The sequence below is a fragment of the Acyrthosiphon pisum genome, chromosome A1 (genome assembly GCF_005508785.2).
Source record: "Acyrthosiphon pisum isolate AL4f chromosome A1, pea_aphid_22Mar2018_4r6ur, whole genome shotgun sequence".
NCBI classification, from domain to species: domain Eukaryota; kingdom Metazoa; phylum Arthropoda; class Insecta; order Hemiptera; family Aphididae; genus Acyrthosiphon; species Acyrthosiphon pisum.
The window spans coordinates 134,698,423-134,724,373 of record NC_042494.1 but is presented as its reverse complement, the minus strand read 5'-3'; the positions used below and the strand labels follow the sequence as shown (position 1 = coordinate 134,724,373).

Below are 25,951 nucleotides of genomic sequence, written 5' to 3'. Positions count from 1 at the left end.
TAATATTTTAATATTATTTAAATATAAATCACGAAAATTAGCAAATTATTTTGAGTTAAGAGATCATAAACATTTTTCTTATTAAATCTAAGATTTTTAAATGTAATACAGGATTGCTTATAAGATTATCTACCTTTATAAAAAAAAAATGTCTACCGGAAAGTCAAATAAAAATTTTTATGAACGTTTGAAATTCAAATTTTTAAAAGATTGGATATTCATTCGATTTCTCACGTAGCGATTTTCTTATTTTGTTGTAATTTAAAAACGAATTATACTGTAGATACATGAACATTTCACTGAATGTTTATTTTATCAATTCTTATACTTGGTACAATTTTCAAAATATTTTAACTTGTTTTGAGCAGCTTACGGACATTGTCAAATTTCAATTTTTTTGTTTTTCTATGAATATCAATAAAGTTTTATCTGTTGGGCCAAAAGTGTAAAAAATTAATACAAGGCTCTCTGATATATTGTTACAATAATATTCGTGGGTGCTTGAAACTTCTAAAGTATACTATTATTTATCTTGTTTTGATGCATAACACGTTATGATTAAATTGGAATTTATTATAGCTACCTATTATAGGTAGGTCAATATTTTTTTTTAATAACTTATAATATATATATGTCTTATACCTAACTGACATGCCGTCTCCGCTCAGAATCGTTTTTCTTATACAATGATATTATATCATTGAATTCGAAATTTATACCATCCATTATGCAGTGACCCACTTGTAACCTACTGTGCACCAAAGTGACATCCACTTGCCCACCTTTTTTTATTTTTTTTGTGTCTGTCATCACCTTTTATGACAGTTTAAGTATTTAGATTTTCTTCAATAGTATCTTTTCTGATAGGAAAGTGAATCTAGTTGGTACTCTGGGGGGTTAAAAGTAAAATGTTTCCAATAGTTTTCAAAAGCGCCGTGGAAAACTAGAGAAAAATTAAGGAAAAACGGGAATTTTTACGCTAAATCGATTTTGGTTTTTGGTATAACTCTAAAATAAATTACCATAGATACATGAAATTTTTTCTGAATGTTTATATTACCATTTTCCATATACCATGCCTTTTTAAAAATAGTTTGAATTATTTTGAGCTGTTTAGGGTAAATTTCAGTTTCCAATTTTTTTTAGTTTTTTATTCTATAAATATCAATAAAATGTTATTTGTCGAGTACAAAAGCTTGAAAAATAAATAGAAAGCCCCTAATATATTGTTTTAAAGACAGATGAAAAATATTAAAAATCCATTGTCATAATTTCTTTTACAAGCATTTAAAGTTCAAAAATTGACAAAATATATAAAAATCACGAAAATTAGCAAATTATTTTGAGTTAATAATTCGTAAAAATTTTTCTTTTTAGAAGTAAGAATTTAAAATGTAATACAAGATTCCTTATAGGTTAATCTACCTTTATCAAAAAAAAAAATGTCTATAAGAAACTCAAATTAAATTTTTATGAGCGTTTGAAATTCATATTTTTACAACATTTGATATTCACTCGATTTCTTACGTAACGACTTTCTTATTTTATTGTAATTAAAAAACGAATGACTGTAGATACTTGAAAATTTCACTGAATGTTTATATTAGAATTTTCTATACACGATAAAAATTTGAAAATAACTTGACTCTTTTTGAGCTGCTTACGGACATTGTCATTTTTCAATTTTTTCAATTTTTTTTTCTATAAATATCAATAAAGTTTTATCTGTTGGGCCAAAAAGTGTAAAAAATTAATACAAAGCTCCTGATATATTGTTACAATAAAATAAATTGTTTACTCGAAGATTAATGATTATACATAATAAAATGTAAAAATCCTTAGGTATACATTTAATGTAGCAGGTAATTCGTGTGGGCCTAATAAAGTATTTTCAACCAATCCACACTAAATATTTATACTATATGTGTACTGGGACCCCTTAATCCTTATACGAATTACACGTGGATTTTCTGAAAATCACAAATGAGTTTTGTTGGTTAAAAAATAAAAATCTCATCTTTTGTAAAACGCATGCAGTCAGTAAGCAAAATATTTTTAAAAAATTTAGATTTATTATGATTCTTCGATACATAATACATTATTGTAATAATTCCAAACATTAATAGTGACATTATTGCCCAATAATGAAGCATACATAATGTCTCTATTGAGGATTTATTTAAAATAAAGTACTTAATGTAAATTCGTAATTTTAAATTAGTAATTATCTATTATGTGGTTATACGGCGAATGACATGCATTAAACTATATAAAAAAAGTATATTATAAAAAATCAAATGAAAAATATCAAGTGCCAACTATAAGATAATTTACTTTTTTGAACTACAAGAAAGTTGGTACTACAAAGTACAAGTACATCAATATACCTAATAACATATTCATATTATACTGTGTTTGAGTCATGAAGACTAGAATACGATTTTAGTCTTCGTGGTCTTCGAGTACATCGTACTGCATCCCTGTTTTTCAATTACATTATAACCTCCGAAGACATAATTTATAACCTCTTGTCAATAGTGACGTGTCATTTACTCTTTACATTTAATTTTGTTTCTTTTATTGTTCGTTCCACTTCTGTGTATAGATTTAACATTATAATTTATATTGACTATAACACGCGACGACTTACTTGTAACTTTAGTATATTAATACTAGTTTATTTACGGTTTGCTTTTTTGAATAGATATAACATCGAGAAAGAACAAATATTTCAATCGAAAAGCAGGTAATGCGTAGGTACCTATTTATCATTCTCTACTCTTACATAATTTTTCCTTAAAACTGTATCAATAGCCTATGTTAATTATATTAAAATATACAGATTATAATAACTGCAGAATTGACAGGCACACGGCGTACAGCAATATTATCGGATCAATGGTTTAGCTATAATAATAAATGTCTAGAACTTAAAACATGAAGGTGTAGTAAACCTACACAGCCGTTTTACTATATCATAAGTAAACATTATAATATTACAACAAGGCTATTAATCTTATGAAAATCTACGGACCATGAGTTTGACAGATTAATATCTGTTTTCGATCAAAAAGCGTTCGCCAAAATAGGACGAAAACAAACCTATAAATCTTAGATGGTAATTGCCAAAATACGCTTGCTATTTTGACAATTACAATATCTAGATCGGCGTCTTTCTAAACTTGATATCCACCTCCTAGACTCTATCGTGTACACCTTTATTCGTATAGATTTTATATAAATATAGGATTAGATCCATATTCCATAGTACATTTAGAATTAGTACACACTTGTAAGTACTAGTGTTAATAACTAATTTCTCGGGCAGACGCTTATCGCTCTGTCCTAAAATTGATATGATTTAATATACTTTTTACTTAATTAATGGTATAAATGCAGTTTAGTTCCCACGCGATTTTTTCGAATTTTTTTCCCCCAAAATGTGTGTTTTAAAGCACTGAATACAAAAATTCTCGCAAATTATTATTTTGGAAGTTATATCTTTCCAATGCTTACGATTTTACGCATTTACGCATGCACTTTGCCTCTTATTAATTATGTTATTTTATCTTGTTTTAATATTATCTAAAGTAGTTTTGATGAAAAATGTAGATTAATATATCTGTGACCAATGTGTTCTACATGAGGTGGTTTTGCATAACAAGTCGAGGGATATTTTCGATTTGCGGAGCGAAGCGACGAGTGCCGAATGCCGTTAAACGCGTAGTCACTGCCTAAGCAAAATAATATTTTTACCTACTTAAATTTTCATGTCCATAACTGTTCTGTCCCTGTTACCTACTTGAGGTGGTTTTGCACAATAAGTCGGGGGATATTTTCGTTTTGCGGAGCGGAGCGATGACGCCGAGGAGCGTAGCGACGAGTGCCGATACACACGTAGTCACTGCCGAGTAATTGTGATATCAAGCTGTGATACTATGTAAATTTTGGTTTTAATTTAGGTACGAGTTTTTAAACAGCAAATACGATAGTTAAAATCTATTTGCATATTTCCAATAATATTTCTTTAGATATAGAGGTGACAATCCAATACGAAAACGTATACCTACCTACAGCGTTTGGCACATGCAAGTGTAAATATGTAAAATCGTAAACTTTGGAAAGATATAATTTCCAAAATAATGATTTGCGAGAATTTTCGAATTAGACTTTTGTATTCAGTGCTATATAACACATATTTTGGGGGAAAAAAAACGAAAAAATTGCGTGGGAACTAAACTACATTTGTTCCTAATTAACTATTATGTATCTTGATACAAAATTACTATAAAGTACCTACTAAAGAATAGGTATCTCACATCGTCGCTTACACATTTCCAATTTCCTAATGAATTTTGGTAATTTTTTATTGGCATTGCCTCAGGATAACTTTCCCGATATAATCTTTTTTTATGGTTTAGACTACCTATACCTTTTGCCTTTTGTTATTGACGGGTCTATTTTAAACTTTAAAATAATTTTGCATTTGGATCACAGATTTTTATGATTAAAATGTATTCCACAATTATAGATGAATAGATGATGAATGTGAATATTTTATACCCATGTGTCCATGTGTTTAAATTGCCTCACAACTTAAGAGTATGTCCCATAGAGGAATCCCGGAAAAAAGAACACGGAGTAGTAGTAGAGAGTTGTAGGGAATGACTAATGAGTAGATAATTAGTAATTACTACCTATATTACTACATGGGGTGTCCGCGCACTATTTGTTTTCTCTCTCTGCAAATAATCTTACCCACGCACAGTATAGAAAATTTGCGTTCTGCAGAAATCTTTAAATTGAGCTCTAACTTAATAATTCTCAATTTGAGAACTGACTGCAATAATATACTTATATACAGATAACTGATAAGTAATATAAAAGGTAGATCATTAATATTAACCCATTACAGATAAACCACAGAATATATTTCATATATTTCATATATTCTGTGGATAAACCAACATTTTAAAAACTTATTGGAGGTAAGGTGAGTTTATAGGAATAAACTCATCCCAACTACATTATAACAAACACAGACAATCAAAAAACATATATAACCTACATTTTTATTTTAAGTAGGTAAATTAATTGGAAATAGTCAAATAGAAACGCATAGGTAGCCTACAAAGGCTTTTAAAGTTTAGATAGCATTATTCCTAGTCCTAAAAATATTGGCAGAGGTATCTTATCTTGAATTAAATACTGAAAAACAAATTTAGAAATAATTGCCTAAATACTTTTTGAAAATATAGGTAAATAACAATGTTTAATATGAATTTATAATAATTTATAAACCTTGTAGATTATAAATGTTAATAGGTGATTATGGGTCCAAGAAAAAAGAAGTTTAATAATAGAAAATCAAACCAAGATGACCAAAGTCTAAAGAATAAAACTAGATGTTTCAAAAAACCATCACAATTTGAAAATATAGATAATAATTCATATGATATTGAATCATCTAGAATGCAAAATGGACTTGAACGATCAAATAATTCTAATCACCAAGATCAACATAAATATAAACCTAAATCATTTATAAAAGAATCAAATAATAAAAATACTAATCTAAATGATATAATAATTAAGGATAATTTTAAATTTGGATACAAACGACTTGAAGAATTATGTTGTAAGGATGCTTCTGAAATTGTATTTGTGATGTCAAATAAGGTTAACGGATTCATGGATTTATTTAAACAAAATAAAGAACCAGATTGGATTTATTTGCTTATGAAAGTTTCAGCTAAGATTTGTTCTACTGAATTAATACAAAGTAAACATTTTTTATTAACAGAACTTATGTGCAATCAATTTTTTGAACATTTGAAAACATATATTCTGAGTACACCAAATGAAAAAAAGATTAATCGATGCAACAATATGAATACATTTTATGAAGATTGTTTAGTTGTATTCAAATGTATAACTACTATATTCCCAAAAACTGCGGAAGAGAGATTAAAAGAAATTATTGTAAGCAGTAATATTGCCTTAAATGGTATTAAAAGTTATTGTAACCATATTAAAATTAATGAAGCTACTATAATTGAAATGAATGATCTGTTACAAAAACTCAACGAAACTAAGTTGACAGAGGAATTGAAATTGAAAGAAAAATTAGTAATTGAAAATATTGCCCAACTCATGCCTCCACCTGAAAATTTTAGAGAACTTACTGTATATCCAACTGCAATCGATCTTGAATTTGGAGAACCATTTTTACGACCCAATATATCCAAAGGAGCTTATCAGAATGTAGAACACTATTTAGATGTTCAGTTTCGCCTTTTGCGTGAAGATTTTATTGCACCATTACGAGAAGGTATACAATTTTATAAAGATGCAATAAATGATGAACGTCAACATCAGCGTCGAAAAAAGATAAATAACATCCGTATTTATCGTGACATTGAATTTGAAAAAAAAGGTGAATTCGTTTATGATAAGTATGGTTATCTAGTAAATTTTGACAAGAAAAATAAATTAAGAATCAACTGGGAAATGGCAAAACGATTTATGTATGGTTCTTTATTGCTATTTTCTGGAAATGATTTTAGGACTTTCTTTATGGGTATTGTTTTGGAGAGAAAAATCGAACTTTTGACCAAAGGTAAGTTAATTGTTGAATTATTAGAAGATGAGAAACCTATATTTAATACATCTCTGACCATGGTAGAGAGTGAAGTATATTTTGAACCATATAAATGCTCAATGGAAGTTCTTAAAAATATTAATACACATAAATTCCCTATGGAAAAATATATAATATCTGCTTGTAATAAGATAGACTATCCATATTATCTTGACGAGTTACCTGAACACCATAATTATAAAATTGATTTAAAAGAATTTGAACTTCAGAATCATGATAATTGGCCTACTAAAGAAGAGCTAGGACTTGATGAAATGCAATATGGAGCATTTAAAGCAGCGTTGACTCAAGAGTTTACAATTATCCAAGGGCCACCTGGAACTGGAAAAACGTTTATTGGATTGAAAATTATGAAAACAATTATAAGTAATTTATATGAAGAGCCATTTCTTACGAAACCAATTTTAGTAGTGTGTTACACAAATCATGCCCTTGACCAATTTATGGAAGGCATATTGAGTTTCACAAACCAAGTTGTCAGAATTGGGGGTCAGTCGAAGTCGAAAATTATTGAAGAATATAGTTTAAGGAATATTACACGTAAACATAGAAGATCCATAACTACTAATATAGGTCTTAGAAATATTGAAGATCAAGTAAAAACTACTATGGATAACATAAAATATTATAAGAAATGTAGTGAAGTTGTGTCATACAATGCTGGAATATTAGAGTTATCATTGTTGAAAAACGGTATGCCTAAACAATATCATAATTTTTTCAAAACAACTTTGGATCTTCTCTCTTGGTTATTTCAAGATTTTGATTATTTTAGTGTAGACCCAATAGGGTTTATAACTGGAATCAGCAACGAATTGATTAATAAAGTTTTTCATTCAGAAAAATTTTTACAAATTAAAAAAGAGTTAGATGACGATGGTGATGAAGCCAAGCGGTATGAATTATATTACTTAGATATTCTAGAACATAATCAAAAAGATATTGTTATTTATAGTATAACTTTAGATGACGTAAAAAATGCTTGCAAGCAATTACTTTCTGAGAATATACGTTTAAAGAAATTATCTGATTTGAATGTAAATTACTTTAATGAATCTGAAGAAGCCAAATTCAACTTTAGTGTAATGGAAAATATACATGATTATTTTGTAAATATGTTGAGTTTGGCTAATGATAATATTGATCTACCGCGGTCAACTTTAGATTTATATGTATTAAATATGAGGCAAAGATGGTCTTTATATTTTGGTTGGGTGAAAAAAACTAAAGAGATGTTCGATCCAAAAATAATAAGCTATGAACAAAAGTATACACAAGTTTATAAGCAATATGCTGAATTAAGAGAGTTGGAAAACGTAGAACTTCTAAATAAGATGCATGTAATAGCATTAACTACTACTGGTGCTGCCAAACACAGAATAATGCTGGAAGGGTTAGAATCCCCAATTGGTAAGAATTAAGATTTTTATTTTTAAACTTCAGTAGTTATCAGATCTCATAATTATGTGCGTGAGGTAATTTTTTTATGTACATTTTAGTAATTACCAAAAGTTTATTATTGTATAATAAATTATAGAACATTTATTTATTTTTCCTTTATTGAAGTATACTAATAATAATATAATTCAATAATTTGTTTTATAAATTAAAAATATATTGGTTATATTTTGAAGCTTCTGTGATTGTATCATAATGAATAATGACTTTAAGATTATTCTGCTTCAAATTGTAAAATCATCATATTAAAATTATATAGGGGTAAATACTAAATAATTACTCCACGTCTGTCAATAAATTTTTTAATAAAATATATAATAGTTAACTCTAATTTTTAGTTGTTGTCGAAGAAGCTGCTGAAGTTTTAGAAGCACACATAGTTTCTTCATTAACAAGTCACTGCCAACATTTAATATTAATAGGTAGGTATTATTTACCAAATAAGAAAACTGATTTAGTAAATCATGATCATAGTCAAATTATTTTTCATTTTAAAGGCGACCATAAGCAACTACGTCCTAGTAATGCAGTTTACAAATTGGCTAAAGATTTCAATTTTGATATTTCATTGTTTGAACGTATGGTCAATAATGAAGTACCTTGTTACACGTTGGGCGAACAACATAGAATGCGTCCTGAAATAGCATCTCTTATAACTCCATCAATATACGATGAATTAAAAAATCATATTTCTGTTCACAATAGAGAACACATTCGTGGTGTTACCAAAGATGTATTCTTTCTAAATCATAATATGTATGAAAAAGAAGTATGTTATATCTGTGATTGTATTTTATTATGTTATAATTAAATTAATACAATTGTTTGTGTATTTAGGTCGACGAAATATCAAGCAAAAGTAATGAACATGAAGCTAGATTTTTAGTTAGGTTTGCTAGGCATTTAATTTTACAAGGATATAAAACTGATCAAGTGACAATATTAACAACTTACAGTGGTCAATTATTTCTAATTCGTTCGGTAAGAATATCTATATTTTTATTCTTGTGACAGACAATTTTTTGTATGTTTTATGTGCAATATCAATATAATATAAAAGTATAAATAATTCATTGTATAATATATTTTAATATAGTTAAGAAAAAAATATTCAATACTAGAAGGGATGAAGATCACGGTGGTAGATAATTATCAAGGAGAAGAAAGTGATATAATATTGCTATCACTAGTTAGAAGTAATGAAATGGGAAATGTAGGATTTTTGAAAACTGAGAACAGAGTATGTGTTGCATTGTCAAGAGCTAAGTATGGACTATACATAATGGGTAACATGGACAATTTGTACAATTCTGGTAGTTTGTGGAAAAAAATAAAAGAAACATTAGTAAATCTGGGTTCATATGGTAAAAATATATATTTGTTATAGCATTATTTATATTTTGATGGATTCATTTATAATTTTCATACATGATTGTATTTTTAAGGTGATGAATTGACTTTAGAATGTGCTGTTCATTCTGGTATTACTACTAAAGTTGCAAAAGATGATGACTTCAATACAATCATGGAAGGTGGTTGTTCCATGATGTGTAAATCATTGCTCTTGTGTGGTCATTATTGTTCAAGTATTTGTCATTCTCATGACCGTGACCATTTAGAATTGAAATGCAGGGAGCCGTGTAACAAGTAAAATATTAAAACATTTTTCTTATAAAAAAAAAAAAAAAATATTATTAAAATATTAATTATCATGATCAATGTATAATAGGTCATGTGTTTATAATCATCCATGTAAGAAAATATGTTATATGGACTGTGGAAAATGTACTGTGTCAATGATCAAAGAATTACCATGTGGTCACCAATTGACATTGCCATGTTTTGTAGATGTTCTTACTTTTCCATGTGAAGAAATGGTTGGAATTATTGCTATTATTTTTCTTAGTATATTATTTTAATTAATTTTTGTCCTTATTTATATGAAAATTTAGGTAGTATCCGTCCTTGAAAAATGTGGTCATACTACTTTGAATAGATGCCATGACAAAAACCCAATCTGTTCACATAAATGTATAGATCGATTAGATTGTGGTCATTCTTGTGAAAAAAATTGCCATAAGAATGATGATCCAGATCACGAAGAGGTAGTTTTTTTAATTAACTAGTGTTTTATATTTTAAGAATTATATTGAAATCATTTGGTAATTTTATTCAATTATCCACAGTATAAATGCTTAAAACCTTGTGAAAATATTAACAAAAAGTGCTCTTTAAATCACAAATGTCAAAAGATGTGTTATGAAGATTGTTCATTCTGTACTGTTAAAGTAAAGAAAGTTTTGCCTTGTGAACACATTAAGAATGATATTCCTTGTGGATTAAATGTTGATGAAATTAAATGTATTCTTCCATGTGATCGTCCATTAAAATGCGACCATAAATGTCAATCTAAATGCTATGAAAAATGTAAACCTTGTGAAAATCAAGTAAGTTAAGTATTAAAATGTACCCATCTGTTTTGTTTATTAAAATTTATTTTCAGGTAACAAAAGTTATACCAGACTGTGGCCATACAATCACAATGAAATGTAAAACTATACCAGAACGTATGCTTTGCACCAAGAAATGTGAACGGATATTAGATTGTGGGCACATGTGTAAGAAAGTATGTGCAAATGAATGTACAACTAAAGATTGTGAAGAAATAGTCTTGCAAAAAAATAGTCAACTCGCTTGTGGTCATAACAGTGTTTGGGTTTTATGTCGTGACAAAGATAAAGGTATTATTTGTTATCATAGTATTATTACATTTTTTGTTTTAAATTTGGTATTGCAATGCAATTTATGATTTTTTGAAATTCATCTTCATGTATATAATTTTGTGCTAAAACTTTTCAAGTACTTACTATAGTACTTTTCAGAAATTGTAACTGCCAACATAGTATAGACATAGTATTGAGTATGTTATAATATTATATTTATTTGAGGACCCACCATCTACCACCCACACTTCTATTTAAGAAAAATCTCGGAGGCAATCGCCTCTGAAATTACCGTTCACCACGCCACTGGCCGGGTGGTTATAATTCTGACACAAACGACAAACAATACAAATAGAGATTATGTAATTTTATGTTATAAATATTATGTAAAATTCATTATTACATTTTTTCAAAATAAAATAATGACAATTTCATCATCTAAGCAAGTCCAGAAAATTTTACATTTGCTTGTTGATTTATCAAAAAAAATTTTAATTAATCTATAATGTTGTAAGAGTTCTGTAAATAGTGTAAATATACATTTAATTTTTAATTTAATTGGAATTAATTGGAATTTTTTCTTTAAATCTTGGCCCATGAGGGCCTGTCCCTTATATGCATCACTGGTAGCAAGTATCTAACTTGTAAATAGTAGGTAAATATAATTATTGTACAAAAATAAAATATATTTTAGAGTTCAAAATGGATAGCCAATATTTACTTGATAAGTGTCGTGAACCATGTTTACAAAAATTAAATTGCAATGATGTTTGTTTGGGAACATGTGGAGAATGTAAACAAGGGCGTTTACATGTACCTTGTAGTGAGATTTGCAATAAGATAAATCCATGCAATCATACGTATGTGTACATTTTTTTTTTTTAAATCATGAATTAATTTATTCTTAAACCTTTATAATAATTTATTTTTACAGATGTAAATTTCCCTGTAAAGAACGGTGTCCTCCTTGTAATCAGAAATGCATCTATTCTTGTGTGCATTCTAGATGTAGTAAGGTGTGTGGACAACAATGTGTACCATGCAAGGTAATAACTAATAACCAATAAAAATAAATATATTTATATATATATTTTTAAACTTATTTCTACCAACGGTTGACTGCCATGGATTCGATGTTAGTATTGACTAAGGTTGTGTTTGTGAATAGGTTAACTTAAGTACATCCCGCTGAACATATTTGAACATTTTAATCATGATTTATCATTGTTGATATTATAAACAGGAAAAATGTGAGTGGAAGTGTAAACATTTGAAATGCACCAGAAAATGTTATGATTTGTGTAATCGAAAACCTTGTTATGAACCTTGCTCATTAAAGTTGAAATGTGGGCATGAGTGTATTGGTTATTGTGGTGAACCATGTCCTCCTTTATGTCGCATTTGTCAAGAAGACGAAGTTACTACAATAGTTTTTGGCAATGAAGATGAACCAAATGCGAGGTAAATTGGAAGGAATATCTGTTAGAAATTTGTATTTTTTATTCTGTTAAAAATTTTGGGAGTTATTACTTATTATTGATATTGTTAGTATATATATATGAAATTAAAATAGAATTAGTCATTTTATATATTTTTAGAATCAGATATTTTGCTTTGCCATAGCCTATGGATATTTTATGCCATAAAATTATATCATATTTTTATTACAATAAATATAGATTATGTCATAGGAACTTCCGAATTTGTAATATTCTTTTTGCACCAGCCGTGATTTATCTGTATATTAATTAATGTTGATGTAATATTTATATTTTTTTTAGATTTATTTATTTAGAAGATTGTCAACACACCATAGAATCCGATGCTTTAACAAAATGGATGAATCAAAATGATGAAGAAATCTGTTTGAAACAGTGTCCTCTATGTAAAACACCAATTTTAAAAACCCAACGTTTCCTGAACCAAGTAAAAATTATATTAGAAGACGTATCAAAAATAAAAACAAAACAGTATGGAGAATTAGCTGTAATTCGTGGCAAAACTAAGACAGTAATTGAATCACTAAGATCCTTGGATAAAAATTTTATTTCAAATTATATTGGTGATAGACATCATAGTATTAAACGTTCATGGGATACATTTTGCAAGTCTTTATTAGGCCTACGTAATAAACGTTCAAAGTTCACTTTACCTGCCAATAATATTGAATCGTTAAATTTTGTCATTGATTTGTTTATATCAACTTCAAAGTTTAAAAATAGAATTAAAGAAATCAAAGATGGCCAAAGAAAACTAACAATTATTAATCACTTTGATTGGATTCTTTCTGTTGCTTTCACTTATGCACAACAGTTGTCAGATCAGCAAAAGAGTGATATAAAAAAGGAGATGGCACGTGGCTCAAGAATCATAAATTTATTTGAGATCATGTCTCATAGAAAATTTCAGACAGCAGTTACAATGCAAACTTCCGATACAAATGAAATAAAAAAAATAGTAGATAACATGGAGGCTTTATTAATGTCATGCAGCATTTACACATCAACCAAGGATGAGGATATACAGAATTTAATAGAAGAAATCCAAAAAAAAATTGATGATCTTCCTTTAATAACAGATGATGAAAGACGTATGATTCATGCTGCTATGTCCACCAATTTTTTAGGAGGCATTAAAGCTCAGGGACATTGGTGTAAATGTCCGAATGGCCACATTTATTGTGTTACGGAATGTGGAGGGCCAATGCAGCAATCTATTTGTCCTGAATGCAAAGTAGAAATTGGCGGACAGAGTCATCGACATGTTTCAGGGATTACCGTAGCATCAGAGATGGATGGCGCTAGAAACCTTCTGTTTCAATAGTTATTACTCAAATAATTCTCTTTTTAATTTAATTTTATTAGTTCATTTTACATGTACTTCTTCATGTTTATTCTTACAATATTATGTAAAGTTTGTTTTTGATATTACTTTATAAAGCTTATAAAATATTTATAAGTAGCACACTAATTTACTAATTATTAACAAATAAATTAATGATTAATTACTATTTTTAAATGTCATATTGTCTAACAGTTATCAAAATAAAAAGATAGTTAAATATGGTACCTAAGTAATAAATATTTAAATTTTTAATAACTAAAGTTTATAGTTATGTAATTATAGAAGATTAGTATGAAAACAATTATAAACATTTGAATCATATTTAGTATTTACTATTTACTTTTAAAAACTGTTAATTTTTATGCATTACTAATGAAAATTCTAACTTGTATAATTATGTCTTATCAATGCATAGACACATTGTATATACAATATTATTATATTAATGAAACCTTTAAGTATGATCATATTTCTTATTCTCAACATTTTTTGATAATATTGATTTTTAGTTGTGTGGTATTAATTATCATTTGTTTTTATAGTTATTTAAGTGAATTAATTGTCTACTAATAAATACCTCTAATCCTTTATCTGTCTATATCTATTTATTTATTACCAATTATTTTGTATCTTAAACTACAACCAAATTAAATTTAACCAAAAGTGGGCAACTGGGAAAGTTAATGAATATAATTAATTCAAGCTAAGTTAAGTTAAGAGGACACAAGATCGATAAGTTAACAGTTAACAAATCATACATTTAACTCGATAAGTTAAAAGTTAATATACTTTTTTTTAATTAGTATGCGGATCACATAAAAAGTACTGCGTTCTTTCTAATTTCCTAAATTATTATAATAAACAATTTTATCGTAATGTACATTGTCCATACCATAGATTTATACAACAACTAGATAGCCGTCTTTATACTACAGTTTTGACAAATGTTGAAATCGGCCACCATCTATAAAGCAGACAATGCTTACATTTATTTATATACATATATATTTATCTATACATATATAGCATGATAATATTATTTTGTAAACATTGCCTGCTTTGTAAATGGCGGCTGACTTCCATGACAAGAAGGAGACGGCTATCTAGTTGTTGTATATATCTATGGTCTATACTTATTTTACTTATATTATTAAATATTTAAATCTCTATACATCACAATTAATAATTTAACAAATATTTATTTTTTTATATCAAATAGAAATTTAAGATCATATAATATTATGTGTATCTAATCTACTATAATATATATTTATTTAAAAAATTGTTTATCAAGAAAATACATTCCAGAAATGATTGTATTGTTATAGTATTGGATTATTTTTATTTTAGTATTAATATTATGTATAAAAAGATAAAACAAAAAATTTCAAAAATGTTTAACTTGATGATGCAAATTTTTTTTAAATTAAGAGGGTGTGATACCCGCATGTGTTGTCACCGTCTCACATGTGCAAATTTATGTTTAAAAAGCTTAAAAATTAGAGTGAATTACCTCTTAAAAAACTTTTATTTTTTTTTTTATATATCTAAGGCATAATGAGTATAGGTATGTGCGATAAGAGGGAAACAAATAACATGATTCATATAATTTTGGGAAAGAAGCCACCCACTTATGACACTTTCGACTTGGTTTAAATCTTGTGTGATTTAATTTTATGAGTAGTTTTTTTTTTTTTATATTTAAAGTATTTAATCTCTGCACCATTTACGTTTGAGTCGTCTTGGTGGGGAATGATAAGTTCTTAATGAGAGGATTTGAATGGAAAGATACAGTTATGAAATTTTTTTATAAAAATGTTTAGCTTTGTCATCAGGGCCGTCCCTAGGGCAGGGCGAGCGGGGCCCACGCCCCGGGCCCCGCGCTCTCACCACAATTGGACAGGCCCCGATTTCATAGATACAATAAAAGGTCAAGTTGACGAGCAAAAAAAAATGTACTTATCATTTTTTTTTTCATGTAAAATTGTTGAATGGAACAATAAAATGTTTATTTATAGTATTTATAATTTTATTATATTTTATAAATTATAAAATTTTAGAAATATTTCTAAAATGAATAAAGATGATTTAATGAAAAATTGTATGGATATTCAAAATCTGTTGGAAGTTGGTGACACAAATGATATAAATGGTCGAGAAATGTTCGATGAATTAATAAATGGTTAAAAAATATTTAGTTACAGCGTTGATGACATTTACTGCTGCAATATGTCCATAGTATTAAGAATATTGTTAACTATGCCTGTAACTACTGCTTCAGCAGAACAATCTTTTTCAAAGCTGAAATTAATAAAAAACTATCTCCAAAGCACGTTGTCACAAGAAAAAGTCACCAATTTAGCTATAATCTCTATCGAAAAAGAAATTGCTGACCAATTAAAATATAATGATATTATTGATCAATTCGCGGATATAAAAAGTAGAAAAGTTAATTTTTAATATATTTTTATATTGTAATATTGTGCCTATTGCTATATTTTATATTTGTTGTCTTATTTTGTCAATAATTTTTTGATAACTTTTATTTATTATATTAAGTTTTATTATATGACATGGTGCGTTATTAGTTAATTTACTTATTCATGTTGTTGTAGGTGCAAGGTACTATATATTTGTTAAGATTATTTGCGCACATTTGAGTTTCAAATTTGGGAAGTATAGCTCCCATACGCGATATGCAACTGACGTGCAATAATGACATTTTAGGCCCCGCAATTTTACTCTACCCGGGCCCCGCAAATCGTTGGGACGGCCCTGTTTGTCATGAATAGTTTTTAAGTCACAATCTGTATGTAGGGTATGGTTTGATATGTATGGAGGGGCGTTAACTAATTTCCTTAAGGTCATATTTTGGAAAGCTTGTATCTTATTCAGATTAGATTTTTTAGCATTTATCCATAGCTTCTTAAAAAATCTAATAGTAAGATTATTATCTAGGCAACCCCGTGGGTTTTATATTATATTTTAATTTTAAAGCGAGTTATGAGTATTTTTAGATTTACAAACAATTTACAATTTTAAAACAATGTGTTTCAATTGTGTAAATGTGATATAAGAGAATAAAGTTGTTATAAGGATTGAAGACATTTATTTTTAATATCTTCTTTATTAGTATTGTGTTTTTATCGTGAATAATTAAATATTTAGAACACGTCAAGATATTAAATAATTAAATCTAAATCTGCATTTATTTATATTTTATATTTAAAAGAAAATTGTACAAAGTTTGAAATCATGATGTATCAATGAAAATATGTAATCATCAATCATCATACGTCTACGATTATCTGAAATAAATTAAAATTGATTAAAGCTGTAGTTAGTTATTATTGATCAGTGAGGCCGTGATAGTATCAAAATACCAAAAGTATAGTACCAAGTTATTAGTTATACGTCTTATATCCTGAGCTCAAAGTTTACTTTTAACTTTGATACTAATTTAGACATTATTATATTGAAAAAAATATGTAAACCCGTTTTGGAGGAAATCTTGTTTATAAATATTTAGAAAATAAGTATTATAAAATAAATATTAATAAAATATGTTTTTTTTTTTATTAAACTAATTTAATTTTTTTGGTTGACAAAATATCACTATACAATTGTATAGTGATTGGTTTTTCATAATAACTGAGTTGTATTCATTTCATAGTGAAGTATTATGTTTATATTAATTAATTTTTATTTATTTTCAATGCACAATCTGTGCCTAAGAGGCACAATTGGTACAATATGACGTGTTAGGATAAGGGTGCGATACATAATATTACTATACATATTAAGAATAGTTTTTGATATTAATGAACTGATAATAAGTAGTAAATCCACAATATTTTCATGAGCAGCCATCAGACGGTTGACTTTTTTTCCGGGAATGAACTTATTCTGCTTTAGACTGGTCAAGTGGTCACAAACTCACAACACAATTTTTGTTTGAGACCTAACTTAACCTAACCTGGGAATGGAAGGAATTGTGAGGTTTCATATTAATAGGTTAATGTAGGACAGGGAGGATCAAAAAAATTTTTAATGGGGGGTGCTAAAAAAAAATTTGTTATACCTTTTTATTTTAGATTACGTAATTTATAATACAAATTTATGTTAATGATGGCTATACAGTGGTGCCGAAGCACCCATAGCCCCCCCCCCCCCAACATGTATGAGGAAGTTTTGGTAGTGTATTTTAGCTACTTTGCATAGTAATTTTATTTTTAGGTGGGAATATATTATCAATGTATTGTTTGAGGCATACATGGGGAATTACTAGTTTTCTGAGTGCTGTATTTTGAAACTATTAAGAAATTCGCTAGACTAAACCTGTGTAAAAAATAATGCACCGGGATGTTTGCACCATATCATTTACATGGTTCATTATCCCGGTTCGGGATAATTTTAAACCGATTTAGTCTAGCAAATTTCTATTATTGCATTTTGATTAGGTTTGATTTTTTTGAATTTCCCCATAGAATACCACATTGGTTTAGTTAGGGATTTATAAATGAGCCATTTAGTGTTGATAATAGTGTGTTTGTTATTGTTTATAAGTATTTTGAGCAGGCATAATCAAGAATAAGTTTATATTGTTAGAATTTATTTAATGGTAATAACTTATATTGATAATAATAATTGAATGGGCTTGGAACATTAAAAAATAAAAGATCCTATTTGTGGTTACTCATTTATAATATTTATATGCATGTATAATGTACAAAAATAAGGCAGGAGTTTGGTAAAAATATTTTTTTTAAATTTAATTCATTTATAATTTAAGATTTGATGTAAAAATGTATAACATTTTCTTTTTTTTTACAGAGTTGAGTTTTTTTTAAGACATTTTTTTCGATTCCATTCATAACGTAACTTTGTCCATACACCACAACACATTTTAATAAGTCGCTCATCAACAACTAATTGAGATTTGATAAACATGTATTGACTCTGAACAATGAATTTAGCTTGCTTATGAAAACCACGTTGCATGAGACTAATAGCAGCATACAGTTTACACCGGGCTGCGGTCAAAGGATCACCAATTCGCATTGCAATTTTTAATTGTTGCAATGAAATATTCCCTGCTACAATTGCCTAAAAGTAAATGAAATATTTTATATTATTACTATATTTTTATTTGCATTATATGTTAGGTACCACTCTTTATTATTTTAAACCCATGTAGCAGTCAAAAATACAAAATTGAACAGAAAAGAAGCATAGTATCAAAAATTATGTGTTTGGTAGAGATGTAATCAAAACTACTTACACAGTGTTCAGTCTGATCGCCCAATGATGAAAAAGCTCCACCAAGAGTTGATAACCAAGCCATTATGTTTTCAAGCTCTCTGTATTCAGTATCAGTTTTTTCATACAGTTCGCACCTAAAATTGTACGTTTGATGAAAACAACAGTTTAAATAGTAAAAAACTAAAACAGTGAATTTTTTTTTAAAGTTTTTTGCAGACAGTTGTAGTTTACCATGTGTAAGGCAGTCTATATTTGTTTGGTGTCACCAGCCGGATGTCGTTGAAGCCAACCACAATGTTGTTGTTATCCACCGATGCGAGGCTGTTCATCCGTCTCACAACCAATTGCTTGAGCGTGTCGCTGTTTGCCAGCGCCTTGATGACGCACTCCAGACAATTGGCGTCCATTACCGTGGGCATGGGGTCCCGAGCACCGTTCAGGCCTAAAGAGCACAGTTCTGCCGACACGCTAAACGGAAGCTGGTCAACAGTCGTGTACAGCACATATTCTCGGTTGAATTTCACTATCAACAGGCAGTCCCACAATTCACCGCCGACGAACACCCGGAGACAACACACTCGCATTTTGTATGAGACAAGAAATGTTGAAAGCCGAAACGATGTACGATGGACATTATTTCACTTACAACAGAGGGTAATTTAAAAAATAATAATGTCGAATTTAAATACCTACTCAAAAATAATATTATGTTTTATGCTTTCATAATGTAAAATATTGTTACCTATTCACTTATCATCAACTCGCATTTTCGTGCGCGCCATGCTCATGCCTTATCATAGAGTAATACTAGGTGCCACGGTTTAAGATAGGATTAACTATCTTAAACCGTGCTAGGTGCCTAATACTAATAGGTGCCTTATACTTATAAACCGATAAGATTATCACCGCCATTATCAGCGTTTCGATTATAATCACCACAGAATATAACAATCATGGACTAAGATATATATAAGATATATAATAATATCATAGACCTTATACTTAAGTTAGGACACTAAAGATAGAGCCTTATATGGCTTTTATGGCCTTTTATGGCCTTTGCACGGTCTTAGATTATTATAAAGTATAAGGTATATGAATAATATCCACGATCATAGAAGATATCTTCTATGACCGTGATAATATCATAGAGTAATAATTACTAAATATATTATTTGATCTTGATGATATTATTGTGAATAAAGAAATTAATATATTTACCTATTTACGTGGAACCTTGTTTTAAATTTTCAATCCTTATCCATAAAAGTTGAACATTTTATACATTTTAAGTTTTAACTACAAAATAATTATTACATTTTATAAAAAAAGATTGTGCCAATGTATTTTTAATATTTTTCAACTGCTATTGTAACAATATATCGGGAGCCTTGCATTAATTTTCACACTTTTTTACTCAATAAATACAATTTTATTGATATTTATAGAAAAAAAACTAAAAAATTGAAATTTGAAATTGTCCGTAAACAGCTCAAAATAATTAAAAATATTTTGAAAATTATATGGTGTATAGAAAGTGAGAATTTAAACATCCAATCAAATTTTCATGTATCTGCAGTTATTTATTTTCGAATTGCAACAAAATAACAAAATCGCTACATGATAAATCGAGTGAATATTCAATCTTAAAAAATCATAAAAATTGTAAAAATATGAACTTCAAACGCTCATAAAAATTTGCTTGTAGACATTTTTTTTTGATAAAGGTAGACAAACTTTTGAGGAATCTTGTTTCTCCCCTTCAGTTCTACATGTTAATGACCTCATTAGTCACTCAAAATAAATAAATAAATAAATAAATACTAGGTATTCAATCATAAACAATATGATTTACATTTTAATATAAATTATGTTATTTATGCTATATTCCATAATATTATGTTCTTACCAAAAATATTTCTTTTGCCATTTCACCTAATAAATGCTAATATTACATCAGTTTTGATGATAAAATAACATAATTTTTTTATTTTGCAAATAATATATAATTTATTTAAAAAATGTAAGTATTATAATAGGTTATGTCGAGAATTTTAATTATTAACTTAGTAATTATAATAAAGATTTGTTATTTATTGTTGATTATTCTTTGGTGTACAACTATTAAACAGAGCTTCTTTAATTGTTTGAGACATTAATCCACATAATATTTCAATTGTAGCTTTATTACTATCCTTTGTAGCTTTTACCAATTTATTTTCAGTTTTAGTACGATCAACAGGCTCGAAAAATGTACGACTCAGAGAAGTGTCTGCTTGTTCTAGCTTATCGGAAAGATCATTTATTTGACCAGTTAGGTAATCAGCATTGGTTATTAAACTGGACGAGCTTAAAGTGTTCACCCAATATTTATTCCATAATGAATCTAGTAAACGTCGATCTAGGGAAGATTTGAAATAGTTTACTTCCAATGAATAGTATTGTTTACAGTGTACTCCAAAATCTTCGATTTTATTCAATGGAATAGTTTGATACTCAGACGGTTCTTCATTTGCTGGCTTATAACCCTATACATTTTAATTATGTTTTGGATAGTATTATAATTAAAATTGATATAAAAAGATTAAATATTAAAAAACTTATAAACTTGCCTTAGGATAAGTACGGAATGCCCCCAAACAAACTTTACCAGCAGAAATTGTTCTAACTGGATCAATCACAATTGCTACAAAAGGTTCTTGAAAATTTTGATTCAACATTTGTGTAGAAACATCAATACCTGATAACCAGCATCCATAGCCAGGGTGGCTATGATACCAACCAATCGCATTTTCTTGACGTCCCACCTAGAAAAATTTAATTATAATATAAGATAAATTCTAATAATTATGAATTAATATTTATATAATATAGATTGTATTATGATCTTGTAAAAAGGGTTAAGGTGAACTGTATCAATACCGTGTAATTTCACCTGAAATATTTTACCTAATACTAATATTAATATAGTGATGTGACATAATAACAATATTATCATTTATAAAAATATGTATTTGTGTGAAATTTATAATTTTTCTACAACATACAATTATATTTATTTGTATTAAACAATCTATTCAATTTAGTGTAATAAGCAGTGCCACAATAAGGATTCTTGGGGCCCCGGACAAAGTCAATGTATGGGGTCCTGAGGTCTATGTACATAATATTTTTTTAGAGGTTACCTATACAAAAAAAAATAATTACGATGATTTTTTTTTAAAAAGCCTAAAAATATAATGCAAAGGCCCACTACCCACTACCCAGTGATCATTTATAGATAAATATAGATATTATTATGAATAAATAAGGGGCCCCGATCTTCGACAACAAATTAGATACTATAATAAATTATAAAAATAAATATTTTTATTGAATATATTTTGTTTGATTTAAATGTTAGATTACAATGCAATTATTTAAAAATTTAAAATAGATGCGAGGCGCTGTCGGGGCCCCCTGAGCCAACGATTAACGGCACTCTACAGGGACATTGCCCTGGCTGCCCCTGCGGTTGTTGCGGCACTGGTAATAAGTATAAATTATGTTTAAGATTTTTGTAATAGGGTAACTTAAGTGGTAAAGTCGTTCACTAACGAGTGACAACCAAGTATTTTTACAAACATCTCTGACACATATGACAACATATAATTCAATATTATACTCAATTTAAACTTACTACTTTAGCAGATTCAATGTATGCCGTCATGTACTCATAGGCTTGTGCTTGGGCATTGACTCTAGTTTCTGTTCCTTCAACAGGTAAAGCAAAAGAATCCATAACAATCATAGTATTACCTTCAACTTTGCCAAGTAATAGACCCATTATTTCCAAAATACCACCAGATCGAGCATGCATCACCATTTTTAGTAGAGCTAATGCGGATATTTTTATATCTTTAAAATAATGTGGACTGAAAAATTTAATAATACTTATATCAATACAAAATATTACAACAACTATATAATACATTTGGTGTAAGGGATGGCTGCGGAAGCTGAGGCTTTAGACTTACTATAAGACTGCAAACATTTAGCCAGTTTTGAAGTTGCTAATGATAAATTGGAAAATTTCAAACCTAACTTAATTTAACTCTTTATCTCAAAATAATATGAATAAGTTTATGAATAAATATTATTGTGCATGTACATGTCAAAAACATAGTTTATTCAAAATAAAAACTAATTTATACAATATATGTACAGAGTAATCCACCAAGCATGCTCACTACCATTTTTTTCTTTAACTATGCAGTTATTCAATTTCTGATTTAATAAACTTAAATGCAATATTTTCAAATTCGTGATATTTTTTTTTGCTGCTTAATGAGTGCCCTATGGAGATACAAACTTTTGGTTTTCAAATGAGAACCATTGGCGCGCTTAGGGGGGTGCAAAATGGTCTTTAGCGTCCCGAAGCTCAAATTTATCACACCCTATTTTTTTAGGTTTAAGCCTAATTATTATTATTATAGTAAAATACCATCAATGTCATGTTTTTAAATTATAAAATATTTATTTAAAAAAAAATTAAAAAAATTCTTCATAGACCATAGGTAAGTATGACTTATGTCATAATATTAAATATTAATTGGTTATAATTAATGACGAAGAGCCACGGTTCTATGAGGAATTTAGAATTATAGGACCCCATTTTTTAGAGGTCTAGTTGCGCCTTTGATGGTTGCGCCATGGTAATAGGTTTGAAAAATATGGCAGCTATGGTGATTTGATTTGAAATTTGTATAAATTAATATTAATCTATTGACATTTATAATTTGTAAAAATTTCCAAGTATAAAAAAATAATAAATTTGAAACAACTGCTATTTTATATTATTTTAAAATTTTAGAAGATTACTATTCTTAGTACAAAAATTTTTATAACAGATAAACTACAAGTTTGAATCTTGAATAAGACACATCAACATACACAAAAAAATTATCCATTTAACTATTTATAGTAAAAAAGGGGGATTTTTAATTGAAAAACAGAAGTTTGTAGTATCACAATTCACAGGACACCCCTCTGGTAAAAAATTCTTAACAATAGTATACTTAAAAATTCTATAAATCATAATTTGAATAAATTAATTAATAAAAGAAAAATAGGATTGAGCATAAGTACCACACTTAGTGAATCATATTTTATATGCCAGATCATTATAAATCAATTATTGTAATTTATAATTTATAAAATATTAAAATATGAACTTACTCTTTCTCCCAAGGTTTAGCAGTCAAAATATCCTGTTGTTGTTGTTTGTCATATTTGAATATGTCGTCGACTGTATTAACGGTTTGCACACTATTTTCCAATTCCCATGTCTTTTTGGCAATGATTTCTTGAGAATCTCTTGATGTAGACGCCATATTAAAGAACCACCTAAATATGAACATTAGTTAAATCATACATTTTGCTTAATATATAGAAAGCCAAGATCATAACGAACGTTTTTACTTTTAAGATATCTGAATGTCTAGCAAATTAATTGGATTAGGTACTTCTTAAAAATTGAACCTTATCAACCGGATGTATATGTGATATCTTTTAAGTTATAACCATCAAATTTGTCAATTATGTTTTTGACTTTTCGTCTACTCACACCATCGAACACTTAGAACTTGCCTCTAAACTCAAAAGTTTATCTATTCGAACTATCTATTATTTAGTATCTACTGACTACTGGACGGTGTATACACTATTCTTTCTTCTTTGTATAATATGCTGGTGACTGATAATCTTTTATCTATGGACTGGTCTCTGACTCACTGCTGGTGTACCTACCATGATGAACTATTACCACAGAACAATTACCACGGTTTAAGATATACAATGATACACACGTGCGACGCAGCGCTATCTGTGATTTAAGAATTATTTTTTCATATAAAATACCGCCTTTTTTTTTAAATTGTATACATTTTCTGAATTGTATTATGATCTTTAAAAGTCAAATACATTTTTATAGATTTGTTCAGGTGTTCATTTTTTTAGTAAACACATAGATTAGTAGCAGTTGGATGAATTAGTTTTATCCAAGGTAATTATATTAGCTTTGTATTGTAGTATTGCACTAGCAATGATATTGGTTTTTTAAATTCCTTCCAATTATCTTAAGCTTAAAACAGTTTTCAAAATAGATTGTTTATAATTTACATCATTACATGTATAGTTGAAACCATAAGTATGTGTACGAGGATGACAGAATGGGCAGCTGCCCTTTCCTGTAAACTGAATAATTCCCCTAATAACGTTAAATACTTAAATTGTATTGAGTTTCAAATAATATGAAATAAATCATTTTTAAAAATTTAAATATGTCCGGATCTCCTACTAAGGTCTACCTACACCTGTGGTTGAAATACTGTTACTTTCTAGTTTCTATAGTCAATAAGAATAAATTGATGAATTAACCAATTATAGGTGGTATAACATACTTTTATTGAAGTATTATACGCAAATAATTGTCTTACTAATTAACTATACAATTTGTTAAGACTTTGAACAATCTTATTACAACCTTATTATGACTTTTAAAATAAAATATAAATAATTTATCAGCATTGTTATTTATTTTATCACTGTTTCCCTTATAAATATTAGTGTTCACTGCCTTAAATAATTGTTCACTCTTTTTAAGCAGTAATTATATTCTGATGATATTCTATAAATAGTATATCATATAAAATTATCTTGGACCTTGTTCAGGCAAGGACTGGCTGGAATGCTGGGATGATACAGCATCCCTTGCCGTAAAGTATATTTGCCTAATATTATTTATTATATATTTAAAGACTCTAGAGTCTAGACACCTAATGAACAGCAGATCGTTACCAACTTACGATTATTAGTAATCTATTATATTGTACAATTTTGATTGAAAGTTTGTAGTAACTTGATAATTTACGTTTTTACTTTTTAGTGTATATTCAATATTTTTTTTAAACAAAATAAAACATTAATATTTTATAAAATATAATCTAAATGTTTGAAATTTGCC

General features: G+C 28.0%; 3 protein-coding genes across 5 annotated transcripts in view; 1 reads left to right on the top strand and 2 right to left on the bottom strand.

Moving 5' to 3' along the window:
* Window positions 1-17,032, top strand: part of Nip7 (60S ribosome subunit biogenesis protein NIP7 homolog) — a gene marked incomplete at its 3' end in the record, with an annotated part of 20,510 nt that extends 3,478 nt beyond the window's left edge. The window contains 2 exon segments of the mRNA NM_001163040.1: window positions 8,488-8,496; window positions 17,023-17,032. Coding sequence (NP_001156512.1) covers window positions 8,488-8,496; window positions 17,023-17,032 — 19 coding nt within the window.
* A 1,400-nt stretch (window positions 17,033-18,432) lies between these two features.
* Window positions 18,433-19,798, bottom strand: LOC100159002 (CG12123-like). 2 transcript variants are annotated; one of them, XM_008187097.3, is made up of 4 exons: window positions 19,691-19,798; window positions 19,180-19,589; window positions 18,968-19,082; window positions 18,433-18,792 (listed from the first exon to the last, which is right to left on the bottom strand). In XM_008187097.3, exons 2-4 carry the CDS (start codon window positions 19,530-19,532, stop codon window positions 18,514-18,516), a joined length of 747 nt encoding a protein of 248 aa, XP_008185319.1. In that variant the 5' UTR covers window positions 19,533-19,589; window positions 19,691-19,798; the 3' UTR covers window positions 18,433-18,513.
* Window positions 19,799-20,769: 971 nt separating this feature from the next.
* On the bottom strand, window positions 20,770-24,745 carry Csn5 (COP9 complex homolog subunit 5). Of its 2 annotated transcripts, none has more exon segments than NM_001162990.1 (5): window positions 20,770-21,476; window positions 21,561-21,755; window positions 22,628-22,862; window positions 24,166-24,333; window positions 24,409-24,745. In NM_001162990.1, coding segments are annotated over 4 exon segments (1,020 nt in total). In that variant the 5' UTR covers window positions 24,321-24,333; window positions 24,409-24,745; the 3' UTR covers window positions 20,770-21,041.
* Between the last annotated feature and the right edge of the window lie 1,206 nt (window positions 24,746-25,951).

Coding starts and splice junctions, on each gene's coding strand:
- LOC100159002 (XM_008187097.3), bottom strand. CDS start 19,532: ATGCGAGTGTGTTGTCTCCGGGTGTTCGTCGGCGGTGAATTGTGGGAC. Junction 19,083..19,179: donor TATAGACTGCCTTACACATG/GTAAACTACAAC, acceptor GTACAATTTTAG/GTGCGAACTGTATGAAAAAA. Junction 18,793..18,967: donor GCGATCAGACTGAACACTGT/GTAAGTAGTTTT, acceptor ATTTACTTTTAG/GCAATTGTAGCAGGGAATAT.
- Csn5 (XM_008187100.1), bottom strand. CDS start 24,320: ATGGCGTCTACATCAAGAGATTCTCAAGAAATCATTGCCAAAAAGACA. Junction 21,756..22,627: donor ACATTGAATCTGCTAAAGTA/GTAAGTTTAAAT, acceptor AAATTTTTCTAG/GTGGGACGTCAAGAAAATGC. Junction 21,477..21,560: donor CATTCCGTACTTATCCTAAG/GCAAGTTTATAA, acceptor TAAAATGTATAG/GGTTATAAGCCAGCAAATGA.